Source organism: Ceratotherium simum, chromosome 4 (genome assembly GCF_057802395.1).
Source record: "Ceratotherium simum simum isolate JZ-2026a chromosome 4, ASM5780239v1, whole genome shotgun sequence".
Lineage (NCBI taxonomy): Eukaryota > Metazoa > Chordata > Mammalia > Perissodactyla > Rhinocerotidae > Ceratotherium > Ceratotherium simum.
In genome coordinates this window covers 61,417,770-61,435,570 of record NC_141903.1, presented here as the reverse complement: position 1 = coordinate 61,435,570, position 17,801 = coordinate 61,417,770, and the positions used below count along the sequence as shown (strand labels likewise).

General features: G+C 37.2%; 1 protein-coding gene across 1 annotated transcript in view; it reads left to right on the top strand.

Annotated features, from left to right (window-relative positions):
- The window catches only part of MAN2A1 (mannosidase alpha class 2A member 1), a 160,956-nt gene that overhangs the window by 128,748 nt on the left and 14,407 nt on the right, over positions 1-17,801 (top strand). Inside the window, exons 17-19 of the mRNA XM_004420323.3 lie at positions 9,379-9,512; positions 12,310-12,451; positions 14,946-15,079. Of these exons, the coding sequence (XP_004420380.2) occupies positions 9,379-9,512; positions 12,310-12,451; positions 14,946-15,079 (410 nt within the window). The remainder of the gene's footprint in view (positions 1-9,378; positions 9,513-12,309; positions 12,452-14,945; positions 15,080-17,801) is intronic.

The window sequence follows — 17,801 nt, the reverse complement described above, 5'->3', positions numbered from 1 at the left end:
TTTGGCAATCAACGAGAGATTGCTTCATTTTTTCCTGTTTGGAGTACGTAACCTAAATTGGATTCATAACATGTCCCTTGACTTTTAGAAAGTCGAAATGAGCTTCATCTAGTTAAACATATAAGAGAATCACATTGGGAATTAGAGATCTGAATCCTTAACTTCACCTCTAAGCAAACTGGAGTGACCTTGAGTTTGTCCTTTAATTTCTTAGGGACGTAGTTTCTTAAACTATAGAAAGACTAGATGGTCAATTCAGTATAATCATGAAGAGTCTTCACAAAACTTAGTATCACACAAAGTCTCTCTGGTGCTTGACTCCCTGTTTCTAAATTCATCTCCTAAGGACGCTTGAATCTGGGGCTCCCATCCCTGGAGTCCTTCCCCTTGTAAACAAGGTCTCAGAGCTCCACTGAAGTTGTTTTTATTTCCATAAAAAGATCCATGAGGATATTAAAATAGTTTGCAATCAGTCTCTCATTTTTTCCCAAGACTACATTCCATATTTAGTTTAAGAGTAAAAAGCATTAAGTAAGTTATGGCTAGGCAGCCTTAGGTAATTAAAACATTTTTGGAATATCATAATATGCAATTGACTGCTCAGGATTTTTTTCCTCTTAATTGGAACTTTTAAAAATTGAAATAAGTAGCTATGTGTCGAATCTGATTATTCCCTACTGGCATGAAAGAGGTTATTTTAAGGGCCTATAAGCACATTCTGGTTACACAAATTCAGAACTCAGAGGTTATCTTGGGGGCTGTTTGACAGCAGCTGTTGCATTGAAGGCATAGCTCTTAGCAGGGAAACAGCATCCCCCACAAATGTGTGTTGTTCTAAACTCAGATGAAGGGCTCAGGGATGGGAAACATAAGGGGACGTGTGATGGTTAAGAGCTCAGACTCCGGAGTCAGTCCGCCTGCATTTCATTCCCAGCTCTGCCCTTACCAGCTGTTTGACTTTGTGCAAGTTATTACCTATCTGGCCTTGGTTTCATCATCGTGAAAATGGTGACAATAATAGAGTCTACTTTCTCATAGGAGTGTTGGAGGTTTAACTGAGTTGATATGCGTAAAGCCCAGCACATGCTAAGTGTTGTATCTCCTTAAGAGGATGTGTGAGCCAGATGAGTTAGAGAATAAGTGTTTCTGAGAGAGAGTGGTCATTGAGGAGTGGGGCCGTTGGAAAGGTATGATCAAGGAAGTGAGTTATTGAGATAATAGGTCTTGGAGAAATGTTATTTTAATGGGCAGAAAGAAGGAAAAGAATATCACAAAGCATGAAGTGGGGTTGATTAGATCAAATTCCCTTGTTCCTATAAGAATTTGAAGAACTCTGTGTCCATTACATATTTTTAAGTTGACATCTAGTTTTTCTTTATACATTTAAATTGCAAAAGATGTTATTTTTGGCATATTGTAAATATTGACATTTTAAAATAAGCCTATCCAATGGGTAGCGATTTAATACTAAATTATGCATTTTTTAAAAGCCTGAACAAGCTTTTCAACAGTCAAATTTCACATCATTATTTTCTCCTTAAACTCATATTTCCATTCTACTTCCCCCACAGAATTTTATCTTAATGTAACATTTTTATATTTGAGGGTCTTGTTATTGGTCAACCTGTCATTACTCTTTTGAAAGAAATATATGTATGTGTATATAAATTTAAATTTTAAAATTCTGTCATCCTAAAACTCGAGGTATTAAATTTCTTCTGTATTGAGTTATAAAAATTATTAATAGTATACAATGGATGAAAACAATCTAAATGTATTACCATTTCGATCATTTATTTTATAAACCTTATTGGAAACATTTCTCTCAATGAGATGGATTGTACCCTTTGTACTACTAAATGTTCACATATCCATCGGTGAATGTTATTTTATTTGAGGTTGGTTTCAGCATCGATTTTATTCTTACTTTTTATTTTCATAAATGTAAGGCAAAGGAATGTTGTAAATAAATAAGTAGGTGAGAATAGAAGGAGTTTTGTTACAGGAATGTCATTCAATTTCTTGAACTCCTTCTGAGTTATATTCCATAAATCAGAGTGATCTATTGTCAAACATTAATTTTATTCAATTATTTTTAGTGATCTACTGCTTGACAACTTGATTAGGTACACCTTTAATTTTGTTGAAAGCAAACAATTGGAAACCATGTGTTTTACAAAAATATTTGTTCCCCAGTAATTAAAGTTCAGTCAGACACCAATATTTCAAATTGTCTTTGTTCAGCCCCCACTGGAGTTAGGGTGGGTGAGGGTATGCTGCTGCTTTTTTCTTTTTTTTTTTGTAAGTTGGGAGAAGGAATAGTGAAAGTGTGGTACAAAAAGAAAAAGAAGACCCACATGCCTCCGTGGTGGGTCTGTTTCAGGCAGATCAGCTTGAGGAATGAGAATATACGGAATCTGAGTTTCCTGCCTAAAGGCGCCTTAGAAAAGAGCATGTTTGCAAGAACAGAAAGTAGTAGTAGTTCAGAATGACTGTCAGTGTGGAGCGTATGCAGACAGACCATCGCGATTATTCCTGTGTTCTTCCCTCCCTGTCCCAGACCAACACAAGCCTGGATTGTGGGAAAGGTAATTGAAAGCTTTCGAGTTGTAAGCTGTTGTGTTCACCTTCCAGGGGAGGGATTTAGTTAGACCTTGTCTGTTTTGGATTAAAAAAATGTCACTGATGTAGATGTTGTGTTCCCTCCAAAGCAGAGCTTTCAAAAAACCTGTTAGCCTTCTCAAGTATATCATGCTAAATTGGTGTAATCTTTTACCAAAATGTGCAATCCGTATGATCAAAATGCTATACCTTTCCTATTATGCATTTATTTTTATGTCATTGTGAGAATTACTGAAATGAAAAGCATAAAATATGTAGACTAGTGCCTAGCTCATAATAAGTTGATCAGTAAATAGTGGTAGTTATTTATCTAGTGCTTTATAAATAAAACAAAGTGGTACATCATCATTTTCTTAAATTTGAGACTTGGAATGAAATTTACTAAAATTTGTTTTCATGAAGCAGATGTTAAAATTTTTACTTGTGGAGAAATAATCAATGCGAAATTTACAGACCTGGAAATCAGCAAGCACCTCAGAGGATAAATTAGATGTTATAACGGATGATAAGTTGAATAAGTTAACCTGGAAAAAGGGTCATCTGATTGTGGGAATTATTACCATTTTTATTCTTTGTACTTTCAGATATGAGTACAGTTTTTAAAAATATAGTCATGATAATACAGTCATCCCTCACTATCCGAGGGGGATTGGTTCCAGGACACCCTCCACCCACTTAAAACCAAAACCTGTGGATGCTCAAGTCTTATATAAAATGGTGTAGTATTTGCACATAAGCTATGCACTTCTTCCTGTATATTTTAAGTCATCTCTAGATTACTAATAATACCTAATACAGTGTAAATGTTATACAAATAGCTGTTGTATTGTTTAGGGAATAACGACAAGAAAAAGAAGTCTGTATATGTTCAGTACAGACGCAACCATTGTAGCCTTTTGATCCACGGTTGTTGACTCCATGGATGCGGAGCCTGTGGATATAGAGGGCCAGCTCTATTTGCTTTTTTTTGTTGTTGTTGTTGTTTTTCCCCCAAAGCCCCAGTAGATAGTTGCATGTCATAGCTGCACATCCTTCCAGTTGCTGTATGTGGGACGCGGCCTCAGCATGGCCGGAGAAGCGGTGCGTCAGTGCGCGCCCAGGATCCGAACCCGGGCCGCCAGCAGCAGAGCGCGTGCACTTAACCACTAAGCCACGGGGCCGGCCCTCTATTTGCTTTTTAGAAACATCATCTCCATGTTGACCTACTAAATTTTTATCATTGTTGTGAGAATTGTCATTTAAGTGTATGTATTGAACTAAGTGTGTATTAATTAATAACCATAAGTGTCAAATCCCAGTTAAGTTGGATAAGTTCACAAAAACAATGTCACAAAAGTAAGTACATAATGGGAAAGATATTTTTTTATTTTTGATGGTTTAAATACTAAACAAAATACTCCCAAAATTGGACGTGAGATATTCAAAATTACAAGCCCTGGTTTTTCATGACAGCTATTATTGTCCTACTTCTGCTTTGAGTCGATGGCTCAGTCACCCTCCCGGTTTAGACACAGATTCAAGGAAAAGGGATGAGGACAACAATACATAGCAGGGTTCCATTTTTGCCCAAGAGTCCACATTTTAAGGACACTCACTGAAGACCTTGCTTTGAATCTTAGATTTTTTGAGGATTTATTTTATATGATTTTCTATCTATGCACATTTCAATTAAACTTTTGTTTGAAGGCTTAAACACCTGTGTTAGGATTCTCACCATCACTTTTAATTGTCCTACGTGGGTGTGGGCCGGTTACTATTATTCCATTTGATCTAATGACTTGTCCTAATCACACACTGAGTGCCACTAATAGGATATTGGATTCTTGCTGGAGTAAGAGAGAGGCTCTCTTTTGCTCTTTCTCCCAAGCTGCTGCTTCTCATTCCTGTAACCATTTGAGTGTGGTGAGAGTGGTGTCTGATTTATCAGGTATATTCTTTGGAAAAGTATACTTTGCATTTCAAAATTGCTGGAATCAGGTGATCTAGAGAGGTGGAGAGGGTTGGACCCTCTGAAATTCTGCAGTTCGGGGCTGAATTAGGCTGTTCTAGATAGATTTTATAATGAGCTGACAGGTGCAGAGAGTAGATTTTGCAGAGGAAATGACACCTAGGATTCTCCAAAGGCCATCAGTTGCTGCTCAGAGCCATGACTTCAGGCTTTCCATCCGCATTACTCAGAGTCATTTACACCCTTCTGGATGTTTCCTCCACCTCTTCTTTCAGACACAGAGGAGATGCCCTCCAGTTTTTCTCTCCACTTGAAGGAGGACGCTTCTTGGTTTCCTTAAGACTGGTGCGAAGGAACAAAATCCGGATGATGCCCCCGGACCCTGACCCCTTGCCTGCTTAATTTCATTTTTTCCTGGCCTTCTTAGAAAATATTCTTCTTTTAAAAATGTTTAAAATTATTTTTATGTATACAAATACAAGTTATACACACACACACACACACACACACATACATTCTTTTGACAAAAATTTCGCACATTACAGATACAAGGTAAAATCCCTCTGGAATCTGTGGTTGGCCCCATCTACCACTCAAGAGAGGTAGTACACATCCCTGCTCTCTCTGTCTCACACACAGCATCTAGAAATGTATAGTATTATGTTTGTGTCTGTTTTCACTGTAAAATTTATCATACTCTACAAATGCTGTAAATTTTTCATTGGATCTTTCTCTGCCAGCTCAGAGAAAGCTACCTCATTCTTTTCTTTGCTGCACAGCATTCCATAATTTGGGTGTACCTGGTTTTATTATTCATTTGCCTGTTGACGGATATCTAGTGTGTTTTCCTGTCTTTTTACTCTTGGCGCCGGTGTGCAGTGAACATGCTTGTGCTTATGATTAGTGCTCATTTTGGGGAGTTAAGTGAGATAATAGGGTATGTGTCTTTAATATTTAATATATATTACTTTATTGGCTTCTGAAGTGACAGTGACATTTTAAAAGAGATTTTTGGATTGTTGTAAAGAAGTTTGGGGTTCTGACAAGCCTTGTCCCTTGATTTTTTTCACTCAATGAAATAGCTCTTGCAGCACCTCGGATCCCAGATCAGTGCCCTCTCTCCTTTTTTAAAAATAATCTGGAGATCTCTCTCTACTTAGAGTTACTGCAAAGCTTCTTTCAATCTTTGGTCCCAAAGTAACTTCAACTTTCTCCTGGAGTTGGTCTGCCAGTGAGGCACGATGGTGAGAGATTAAGTCCTGCTTCTGCCAGCCTTGTGATCTAGCCCAAGTAATTTCCTCCTAGCTTAGGGTCAGGATTGAATGAGTTATTATATGTAAAGCATATGGTTCATACTAAGCACTCAGTAATTGTTGACTGTTGTTATTCCCCTATATAGCTGCCACCCTTCACTCAGTGGACACTTATTATATATACCTGTTACATGCTGAGAACAAAGATAAATAAGACATGGTCCCTATCCTTGAGGAGCTTACATTCTAACATGCATGTGTTTGCTCAAAATGAAAGTACTTACTCCCTCATCTTTCCATCTATTTGAACCTTATCCATAGCCCAGTCTGCTTTCCTCCCATGTCAGCTAACTTCTGCATGATGAGGGACAGCCTCTCAGATCCTCACTAATGATGTTTAATAGTGCTTCAGCACCTACCACGTGCCCAAAACGTTGTTCAAAACTGGAATGCTAAGATGGCGTGTAAGACAGTCTGTGTCTGTGAGAAGCTAACAGGCTCTAGGAAGGAAAAAAAAAATCTCCAGGGTTCTGAAAGACTTTGGCTTCTATTACAGCTTTTCACCTGTGGACTGGCTCAATTTTACCTTGCATTGCCTGTGTTAATAAACATAAATCATCTCCATTCTCTCCAAGGGGGTAGCGTGTGAGGTGTCAGCAGCAAGAGGGCACTGATTTCTCTTGTTGAAATCTGGAAATGATATCACCTCCCTCCACCCCCATGGACTGATCTTGTAAAGTAGGAGCTATTTTCTTTCCCGGGATTGAAGAAGAACAAGAGGGGCTTAGAAAGCTCTGGCCATCCATGCCCAGGTAGAACCACTTTGTTAAAGGACCTTTTGCTGCCACATACTGCAAAGATCCAGCAGACCACAGGGCCACTGGGGTTGTACCCTGCTTCCCAGGGAGTTCTCTCCTCAGTCCCCTGAGTTTCTTCGGAAACGGTACACCTTAGGGAATTCTTGACACGGAAGAGGACAAGTTAGCAGTCGTCTATCTCCCTCACACATATTCTTCTTCAAAAAATAATACATTCTCTTTGAGAACTCAAGGGTACTTGCTTGCTTTTATTACCATTAGATTTTATTTGGTTTGTTCATAATAAGTATATTAAGTTTGATCTTATTTTAAAAGTCTGTCCTGGCACAGAATTTAAATTAGTGTCTTGCTGAATTGTGAATGGACATAGAGGCTCCTTTTACAGGAGCTTTAAGCGTTTGTTGCCACAACAAGATCTGAGCATAATACTGAGATTGGGGAAGATGATTTTCTCAACAGAAATAATTTATTGTTGCTAGAGGTAATGTGAAATTATTAATTTTTTCTTGAAGCCTGTTTTTTTGTAAATGTTTTCCAGAGATACATGAATTGAAATTAAAGATGCTCTCCTTTGTTAAGACTTTATTTCATGTATTCTGTTGACCCCTGAGAGAATATCCAATCTAGAGAGGAGAAAACTTAAAGTAGTGCTAAAAATCTACAAATGCTCCCAGTAGATTAGAGTTTACTTGTCATCTGCTGTTCTCCGTAATGCTACGTGAGTACTTTCATCCCTAGTGCTATGTTTTGTGTTTTGAGGCATCTTTGGTTCATTTGTAGAAGCTTGTCTATTAAAACTCCATACACATTTCATTTGGTTTTAGAAAAACATTCTGGTTGACGTAAGCATACCGAAAGGAAAGTTTGCATTTAAAGTAATACGTTTCCTAGTTCGAAGAGAATGCTGCTGTTCTATTATCAGTGTGTGTCTTTTTTTTGTTTAACTTCCCAATAGTAGCGGAGATATTTGGATCAGCTATCTTGGTAGGTTCTTCTGGTAGTTCTCTGAAGGAAATATATGTGTCTATTTAACTGGCAGAGGTTAGTGGTTCAGACTATGGCCATAAAGCAGGGAAAAAAAGCCACTCCCTTCCCCCGCCCATGGGGATCATTCTCATCATAGCTTTGTTAACACATAAGGAGCTGAAGTCAGCTCTGACAGAAGTTGTTGAGTTGGAAAAGCAGCATCTACCAGAAAAGAACTTCAGTGAGCATTCTGAAAATTCTGTTGATGGAGGCTTGATCCCATATAGTATTGTCACCATTTTATTAGTTTTATAATTTCTAGTGTACTCTTCACATAAACCTGTAGTGCCTGGACCAGCTACATTTACATTCTTTTCCACAAATCCCACAGATTCAAACTTCCTTTCTTTAACTGTTTTTGCTGTCACCTTCTATAAGCTCTGGAGATTCTTCTTGGCTCCTACAAAGTCTTCCCTACTCCTTTCTTCCCCTCCCCATTTTTCTTTACACAGCCCTGTTTGTCTAAAGAGTGTGCTGGTTATCAGCACAGAGTGACAGATGTGTGTGAGAAGTAAGGAGAGGTGGGTAATGAATAACAACTGCAGCTAAGTGCCCAAAGTTCTTGGAACCTCAGAAACCTTCAGCTGTATGAAATAGGTTAGGGCCAGTCTTTCTTCTTTTGACGACTTTCCTAATTGCTCTCTTTCTTAGAAGATCCTATAATAACTCTTATACACACTTGATCTGTACTGAGTGTTGGATTTCTTCATAACTCCTCTCTCCATCTCTGAAATAGACCCAAGGCTTCACTGAGGACCTGAAGATATAGTTAGGGTAGCATGACAGAAATTAGTAAACACTTTAGGCTTATTCAAAAAAAATGTTTGACACATCTGGGACTTTTTCAAGCTGTCCTCTGCTTTATATAGCAAAGAGCAAAATGAATCACTCTGTAATAAGAAGTGCTAAGATATACAGAACTCAATCAAAATTGACTTAACTTCTGGGGAGCTCTCCAGATTATACTTCAAAATACTAATATGGTAATATCAGTTTCAGCCATAAATCATCTCGTTGGATCTCCTGTCTCTTTTCCTAGATATAGATCATGGGCAATAATATACTGTCTCTTGAACCAACAGAGTATAAATTCACTGCTCATAATTTCCAACGTGTAAGGAGAGAATGAATGGTAAAGTAGGCGTGAATGGCTCTGTTGGGAATGGCGGTGCAGACCAGAGGTGGACTGGCCTGTAGTGAGGCTGACCTTTTCTCATTTAATGTCCTCTTTCCCCTCTAGAGCTCATTGGAGAATTATTTGCATGTTATATTTCATCTACTGTCTCATCCCAACCTCTTCATCCTTCTGTTGAGTTATATGTGCTCCTGAATAAGTGTTATCTGCTATCCCATATTAAAAAAAAAAGGGGAGGTGGCCAGCCCAGTGGTGTAATGGTTAAGTTTGCAGGCTCCGCTTCAGCAGCCCAGGGTTCGCAGGTTCACATCCTGGGCATGGACCTACACACCCGCTCATCAAGCCCTGCTGTGGTGGCGTCCCGTATACAAAATAAAGGAATATTGGCACAGATGTTGACTCAGGGCCAATCTTCCTCACCAGAAAAAAAAAAAAAGAAAGAAAGAAAAAGAAAAAGAAGAGGTGAATTGTGACATTGTTTAGCGTATGAGAGATGATGAAGATAGAAAGTAGAAAACAGGAAAATATGTGCAAGTTAATTTCTTTCTATTACTATATATATTCTTTTAAATTTAGGAATAGAAGGACAGTCTGTGGAAGTTTCCAATATTGTGGACATCCGAAAAGTATATAACCGTGAGATTGCAATGAGAATTTCTTCTAGCATAAACAGCCAAAATAGATTTTATACTGACCTAAATGGATACCAGGTAATTTTCCTTTAAAATGTCTAAGTAATGGTTATATTAGTGTGTAGCTTTTATATATGGTAATGGGCCAGTTAATTTTGGATCCTTTGAAAAGTATGCTTAGGTTGCAAATTATTTCTAAAATAAAACTGAATTTTAACAGACATTAGTAGGTTCTGCATTCGTAAGATTTCCAAAGTTAGAACAAATATTTGAGAGACTATTTTGTAGAACATCTATTTATAAGGATTTGTTTTTTCAAAGGAAGATTTAGTGTCCATTAGGCATGTTAAATGCCTTCATGCCAAAATATATATGAATTTATCTAATAGAAAGGAAACATAATTAGGAATTGAAGGATTATATCTTCTTTTCCTCATAAGGAATTGGTCTATGCATATTTAGTTTATTCCATATACATTTTTAAATGTATGATCTAATAATGAGCTCTTTTAAATTTCAGGAAAACTCCTTCCTTCTCTTTATCAATATGTGTGTGTGTGTACTTTATACACATACACATGTGTGTACATAGACATACAAATACAAAAATATTTATTTAGAGATGTGGGTAGGTGGATATTTAATCAAAATTTTCACAAAATAGTTTGAAATGGTAATGAGAAAATTGATTCATAAAAATTTTGGGGATTGTCAGGTCTCTAGTTTAATGAGCTCTTTCGATTGTTACCTAAATCTCTGTATTCAGAGTATATGTGTGTGACAACATATCTTTGAAATAATACTGTTAAAAGCATTAGCATATTTCTGAGACATTTGCATTTTCAAAATTTCTGGCTATGAATAGAAATAATTTCACAACAAATGCTTTTACTTTGTCTGATTTTCAACTGGGATGAGTGGAAGGGATTGTGATAATTTTCTCTTCTACGATTTCCTGCAAAAGTTAAATTTAAACCTTTTCCAAAAGTGTAAAAATTGCACCAGACATTTTGAATTAACATGTTAATTCTACTACAGCTGTTTGGTTTTCAAATGAAGCCCCGACTTTACGGTGATTCATTTTCCTTGTATACAAAAGAAAAGCTTTTCTTAAAATCTTACAAAAGCAGTTATTTGCATGTGTGAGTGTTTGTATGAATGAAAAATACTTAGTAAAAATGAATTAAAAAATGTGAATTTTCTTTTCAAGGATCGAGCATTTGAATAAATAGGAAAATATTATTTTTAATTCTAAACCCTAAATATTTCTGCTTTTAAAATAGGCCATTTTTTAAGCCTTGGAAAAAGTAGTGCTTGAGCAAGGCTAGAAATCTAGACCCACAGGTGGGAAGTGAAGTAACAGCAACACAATTGTGACAATTTTAAGTGTCATTTTTATAAGCATATGAGTTAATTGGAGTGAGAAGATAGGATTAGAAAGGAGAAATGGAGAAGTCTTTCAAGCTAGCTTTTCTTTTTTCATTTTTAAACATTTTACAGTTATTTCTTCACCAGTTTATTAATTTTCTAGGGCTGTGAGCTGTGATACAAATTACCACAAACCGTGTGGCTTAATACAACAGAAATTTACTCCCTCACAGTTCTGGACACTGAAGTCCGAAATCAAGGTGGCAGCAGGGCCACACTCCCTCCAAAGGCTTTAGGGAAATTGCCTCTTCCAGCTTCTGGTGGTTTGAGGCAACGCTTGACACCCCTGGGCTTTGTGGGAACATCACTCCCATCTCTGCCTCTACTGTCACACGTTCTCCTTCTGTCTCTGTATCCAAATTTCCCTCTTCTTACAAGGACACCAGTTATTGGATTAAAGCCCACTCTAATCCAGTATAACTTAATTATATCTGCAGAGACCCTATTTCAAAATAAAATCACGTTCACAGGTTCTGAGTGAACATGAATTTGGGGAAGACACTATTCAGTACAATCAGTAAGTTGAAGAACATACATACTGCAGGATTGTTGTGAAGATTAAAGATCTTGTTTATGAAATACCCACTACGGTGCCTGGCGTTAATGGGCACTCAACATATGTTAACTATTATGTTAACTTTGGATTTCTCCTTTTTCTTGAGTTTCATGTCAAACTTGCATGAGTTTAAAAGAGATGGCATTTTTATGTGATATAAGATTCCTGATAATAGGATCTCTGTTTGATGTCTCCTCTGGAGGTTTGGGTGAGTCTCCTTGACCCAGACTAGCTTAGTGCACTGTCAGTCTCTCTCAAAAAATAGAGTTGTATTTGATGCATTCAGATGCTAGACCAAGAAAAATAGGAATTTGGAACTATCTACACTGAAAGTAAACAAGAAGAATAAGCATTGAATAGTTTTTAAATATAAATATACATTTGATTATTATAATGTAATATGTTAGAGGATTTGATGGAGAGATCTGTGGTATTTATTAAAACTGATTCAAGCATTATAAGAGATATTTCTTGAAAGGGGATAGAGACCTATTATGCTTAGCATTCATTTCAAAGGCAGGATGTTAGATTTAGATGAGAAATGAATACTTAATACCTTTATAATTTGTTTTATGCAAATATTGGAGAGCTAGAAGACTTGTGAAGGAGTTTTATTCTGAATTTAAATAGGCATACAACTTTTAAAAATCTAGACAAGTTCTACCTTTCTCACTTAAAAACTATTTTCTAGGATTCTCATGATTTTTCTTCATATTGTTTTGAAGAATGTTTTAATTTTTAAATTAGTTCTTCCCTTGAACAAGAAAGCAAGCTGTACCTTTTTCTCATTGGAAGAAAAGTTGTCTGTAGTCGTACTAATTTTTTTAAAGTACATATGTAAATATCACTTGATTTTTTTTTTTTTTTTAAGAGAATTGTTTGGTCTTATAGATTCAACCTAGAATGACGATGAGCAAATTGCCTCTTCAAGCAAATGTCTATCCAATGACTACAATGGCGTATATCCAGGATGCTGAGCATCGCTTGACACTGCTCTCTGCTCAGTCTTTAGGTGTTTCAAGTTTGAAAAGTGGTATGTATTGTTTAGATTCTTTTTTGCTCTTTTAAGTTTCAGTTCCAAGTGCATAATTTTTCTGTTGGTCATATATATTAATTATCATCTCCAGTCACCAGCTTTCTTCTTTTGAGAACCAAACTGTTCGTAATTTTGAGTTTTATGAGAATAACATAAAATGATGAATTTCCTGAATCCTCACATGAAGAATGGGGACCCTAGAAACGGATTGTTTTTAAAGATAATTTACCTCTTCTGATAGCGCATTGTTTGCAGAAGGCTCTGTCATTGTCATGATTGAATGGCTATGGAAACAGACTCTGCAAGTTTAGAGAACTTGCTGAAGTTTGAAAGGTTGGAGATTACAGTTCAAACCTAGGTCCTTCTCTGAATCACGACCTTCTAGGGAGCTACCACCCAAAAGAAGAAAGGGAGTAGAGATGATACAGATATGGGGATAAAGAGGTGACAGATGCGACTTTAAGGACTCCAAAAGAGAGAATGAGATAAAGAGGAAGAGAAAATAGTAGATGCTGATTGATTTTTGTAAAACCTTCAGTTATGAGGCTTTTCTCCTTTATAATACATATATTTAATTATCATTTTTATGTCATACTAAGAGTTGCTAATAAGACAGATGCCTTAAGGAGCCAGGCAGATGATAAATGAGTGCAGATGCCTGGTGTTTCCTTTGTCACAAACCCGCTTTTTATATTAGGCATATACATACATTCTATACATCTGCACACAAAAAACCATACTTCTTCTCATTCTTCTTTGTGGCTTTCATTAGACAGAATTATGAGATCATGCCGTAAAGACATGAATACAGTTATAGAAATCCTAATGGCCTCATGTCAGGGATCCAGGAGGGAGTGATGGGACTTGCGCAAACTGGAAGCATGTTCCCCGTGTACAGTGGAGCGGCCAATGCTTAGAGCCAGTTCATTGTTGCCGTGGGGAAAGGGGCCCAGCGTTGCCAAATTTTTCTGTTTTTGAAGAAGAGCCCAGAAGTCTGGAATTTTATGTGAAGTTGTCCAATCTGTAAGTGTTGACATAATTTTTTAAAAATCAAAACATAAAACATCTTTGTGCCAGGGGTGACTCTTGAGCCACCCATTTTTAAACCCTGCCTTGAATTCTCAAAGTTGGGCTCTAAATCGGGGACTAGACATTAGGACTCAAGCAGTCGTGAACCAACTAGTATTATTTCATTTCCCTCATAGACGAGCTGAGAAATAAAGCTTCTTTGGCCCTGCTGTAGACACCCAAATACCCTAGTGTTTGAATAGCTACACACATAAAAACTGTTTGAGTACAGTCCAGGAAATTACTAAGTGTCACATATTATATGGACTAGCATTTGGAGGCGGGGAGAAGAGTCAGAAATTGCCAAGAGATTGATGTGCTAATTTGGGGGTGAAGTGGTCAAACTCTAGATAGGCATGGGACGTTTAGTCCCAGCACCTGAGGAGCAAGTTCTAGAGCGTTGTCTCCTAAAATATGGACATAGTGACAATGAAAATTTTAACTATCGCTGGTAATTTTATATACTGGATACCTGAACCGAGAAGAAAGAAACTAAACAGAGTTGTTTTGACTATGTAAGAGTAATAGTTATTAAAATCTCTCATGTGTTGCCCTTATTATGCCGAGTGATCATTTAATACAGTAACAAATATGAATGGATGGATGGATGAATATGCATAGACTTTTAGGTAAATATAACTTTAGGATTTTTTATAGTAGTATGATCTTAAATATATAAATATGCCTATGGGTGATTTTTTTTTTTTTTTTTTTTTTTAGTTTTTTTTTAGTTTGTAATCTCATGATCTAACCGTTAGCTTACAATGTAAACTAGCGGAGATGTGGAAACGTTGCGTAACAAATGAAGGACCCAGCCATGACCCATTTTGAAGCTAGAGGAGAGAGGACAGTCGTGATGCCACTAACATAATATCAGGGAGGGATAGGGGTGCGTAGTGGGCACCTCCACGTCCTAGGGCTTCTCCAGAGAATTTCATACTCTGATGCTTTGATACTTCACATATCAAGTAACTTAAATTTTATTTCAAATCCTTTTTAGATCCTACTCATCTGTATTTGTCTTATTATTCCACGTGTGTTGTGCATTTCCTAATGAACCTCATAAACATCTTTAAATTCCAAATGCTGCCACTAAAAATTTTAGAGGACTCAATTAACTCTTTTTTTTTTTAAAGTTTCACTTTAATTTTGATCTGTTTTGTCCCATTTTTAAATTTTTTATCAGATTTTACTAGATGTTGATGAAGAAAAGGGGAAATACAATCCTGTTTTATGACTTGGTATTAGCTGCTTTGAGCTATTATTGAGAGAAAGCCCAGGGTACAGCAGGTTGTATAGATCTGACTCCCAGACTGGAGGAGAAACTGTAGTCGAGACCATGCCTTGTACTTCCATGATCCTCAATGAATGTTTGTATTAAATAACCCTGCCCAGCTGCTTTGTTTGTTTGTTTGTTTGTTAGGTCAGATTGAAGTTATCATGGATCGAAGACTCATGCAAGATGATAATCGTGGCCTTGAGCAAGGCGTCCATGATAATAAGATTACAGCTAATTTATTTCGAATACTACTAGAAAAAAGAAGTGCTGTGAATATGGTAGGAAAAAAATAACTTCCATGTTCTGGTGTTGATTGTTCTTTGCCTAAATCTATCTCATTGCCCCCTGCTTAACCCCTCTGATGCCTTCTCATTGCTCTCAGTGTAAAAGCCAAAATCCTCCCCTTGGCCTACAGAGCCCCTCATGATATAGGCTCTGCCTGTCCCCCGTCCTCATCTAGCATGACTCTCACTGTTTCTGCTCTGGGCCCACTGATTTTCTTTCGGTCCTAAGTACTTGCCATGTACCCTACCCACCAGCGTGCCGTTTCATCCTCGTTGCCCAGGGGACTCTTGGTAATAGTTGAGATCAGAGCTCACTTCGTCAACTGCTTCTGCTTCACCAGGCCAAATCGCTTTCTTCTATGTACCCTCAGACCCGTGCATCTCTCCTTCATGCATGTGTGTGATCATTTGATCATTGCCTTTTTCCTCCTTTGGACCATAAACTCCCTGAGAGTAGAGGCTATGTCTCTCTCTGCTTCTAGGATTGTTTCTGGCGGAGGAAGCACCCAGTATATGTTGTATGAATGACTGTACAAATGCATAAGTGAGTGAGCTGTGATAGCACGTTGCACCACTACATTTACCATAATTACTGCTTACCGCCTTGGCATCATATGAATGTTCTCTTCCCCCTACGAGATTCTAGGGACTTGTCTACTTCATTTTCCTGTGCCCCACAGGGCCTCCTTGCCTGTGTTAGGCATTCTATAAATAGAATACTAGTTGACTGAATGAAATGGCAACAGCTAATTAAAGCAAGGAATTCTTCCACTATGTAGAATCTTTTAGGAAAAACATTTTACTATCCGTTTTGGATGTCAAGGTTAATACCCGTTCTTGGGACTCATGGTTTAAATCAATTGCTGACAAGATAGCTTAGTTTTAGGACTAAAACTGCATAGGAAAGTCATTGTCTGAGTGTTGGCACCTACTGTCTTTTGCTCGTCCTGAAAATGTTTCTGGCTTTTATGATTTTTCTCTATATATAGAGAAAATAAAAACACTTTCTAGAAAATTTAAGTTACATGATATGTAACATTTCTTAATCAAATGTCTTTTTAATCAATTTTACTAGAAATTAAAATGTATTTTCTCTTCTCTAGTTCATTTTTTATTTAAAAGAAACTACTGATTTAAGCCCAAGAATCCAGAGTTGAGCAAAAGAAAAATTTAACCAACATAGGACTATAAAAACACTGGATCAAATTTAAATCAATTACTACCCAAGGAGTTTTGAATGGGAATAAACAAATTATTTAACTTCTAAGTGAAAGCTTTATAGATCTGACATGAAAATTCTTATTGCCATAGTTAACAAAAGTTTTGTAAATTAGTGTCTATATATTTATCTCTAAATCTTACGATTCAGTATATTTTCATTCATTCTCATCCTTCTCCCTCTTTGTCTTTTTACCCCATCCATCCTTTGTATGGTATTTTTCTCTCATTTATTTATATTGTATTTGCTTGTTAAATTAATAGACTAAATTCAACAAACATTTATCAAGTTCCCACCATGTGTCAGGTTATACTGAATAAACAAAAGTGACTGAAAATCGATGTTACGTAGTTTAGCAAGTTTTGATATAGAAGAAATGGAAACCTTTGATGGTTAGAAATCAGATAACTCAAGTGGGCTTAGTGAAGGACATCATGGAGCCTGGCAAGAAGTTCTGATTTATGAAATAATGACTGAAACCCAGTGGAGAAGGTCTCAACTTGGTGTAGTTTGGATCAGAATGTGCTGGAAACTCTTTTTAATTTCAGGCTGGCTGCAGGGAGAAGGCTAGACTTGTATAGTCTAAAGCCTTCCAACCTACAAGAAACCACATAATGTTTATAGTAGTATTTTAGTTACAGCAAAGCTGGGGAGTTCATTTATAGCTTAAACATGTAAAATTTCCTATAGCAAACATGTTTTATAAACCTTGGGTTTATCATAAGGATTACAGTTAAAAGATTACCTTTCTAGGAGATTAATCCAAATAGTGTTAGTTCAACAGTTAAATATCTTGTTGAGCCCCTGTTGCTGTAAATATGTTAAGAAAGTGTGTGAATGATGGGCCTTCTGTGAGATTTGCCCCACCCAGCGTGGCCAGCTTCCAGCAGTGTTATTTGTTTGTGGTGCTCTTAGGGCACTGAACCACAACTCTTGTATAAACATCTCTTCCTTATCTTGCTTAGGACAATAAATGGCACAGTTCTTGAATTCCCAAGTGCCTACTTTTATGACATTGTTTGCTTTGACAAGACTTTTCATTAACATATTTTTGAGTAGGAATCTTGTTTTTTTAATCCAAAACTAGTTAAAGGGTGAGGCTTATACCTTTGATTTCAAAGGAAGCTCTGTTTCTTCTGAAAGTTTGGGAGGATGTCTAGGGTAGAGGTTCCCAGCAAAGGTCCACAGAGCAGTCAGTGTGAGACTGACCATGTGAGATTCACCTGGGGGCCTTTTAAGCTTCGCTTTCCCAGGGCCCCACCCGAGCAGATTCTGATTCAGTAGATTTGGGTTAGGGCCCAGGGATTTATGTTTTTTAAAGGCTCCCCAAGCCATTCTGATGTATGGTCAGTTTAGGGGAAGCACTGAGGGTTGGGAGAACTGATTTGGGTTTGAGGAGTGGTAAATATGCGCTTCACTGCTTCCAAGGTCTAGGTAATCTGACAGGAAGTACCCACCTACTCACTGAAGTGTCCAGGGATTCCTCCAAGAGCATAG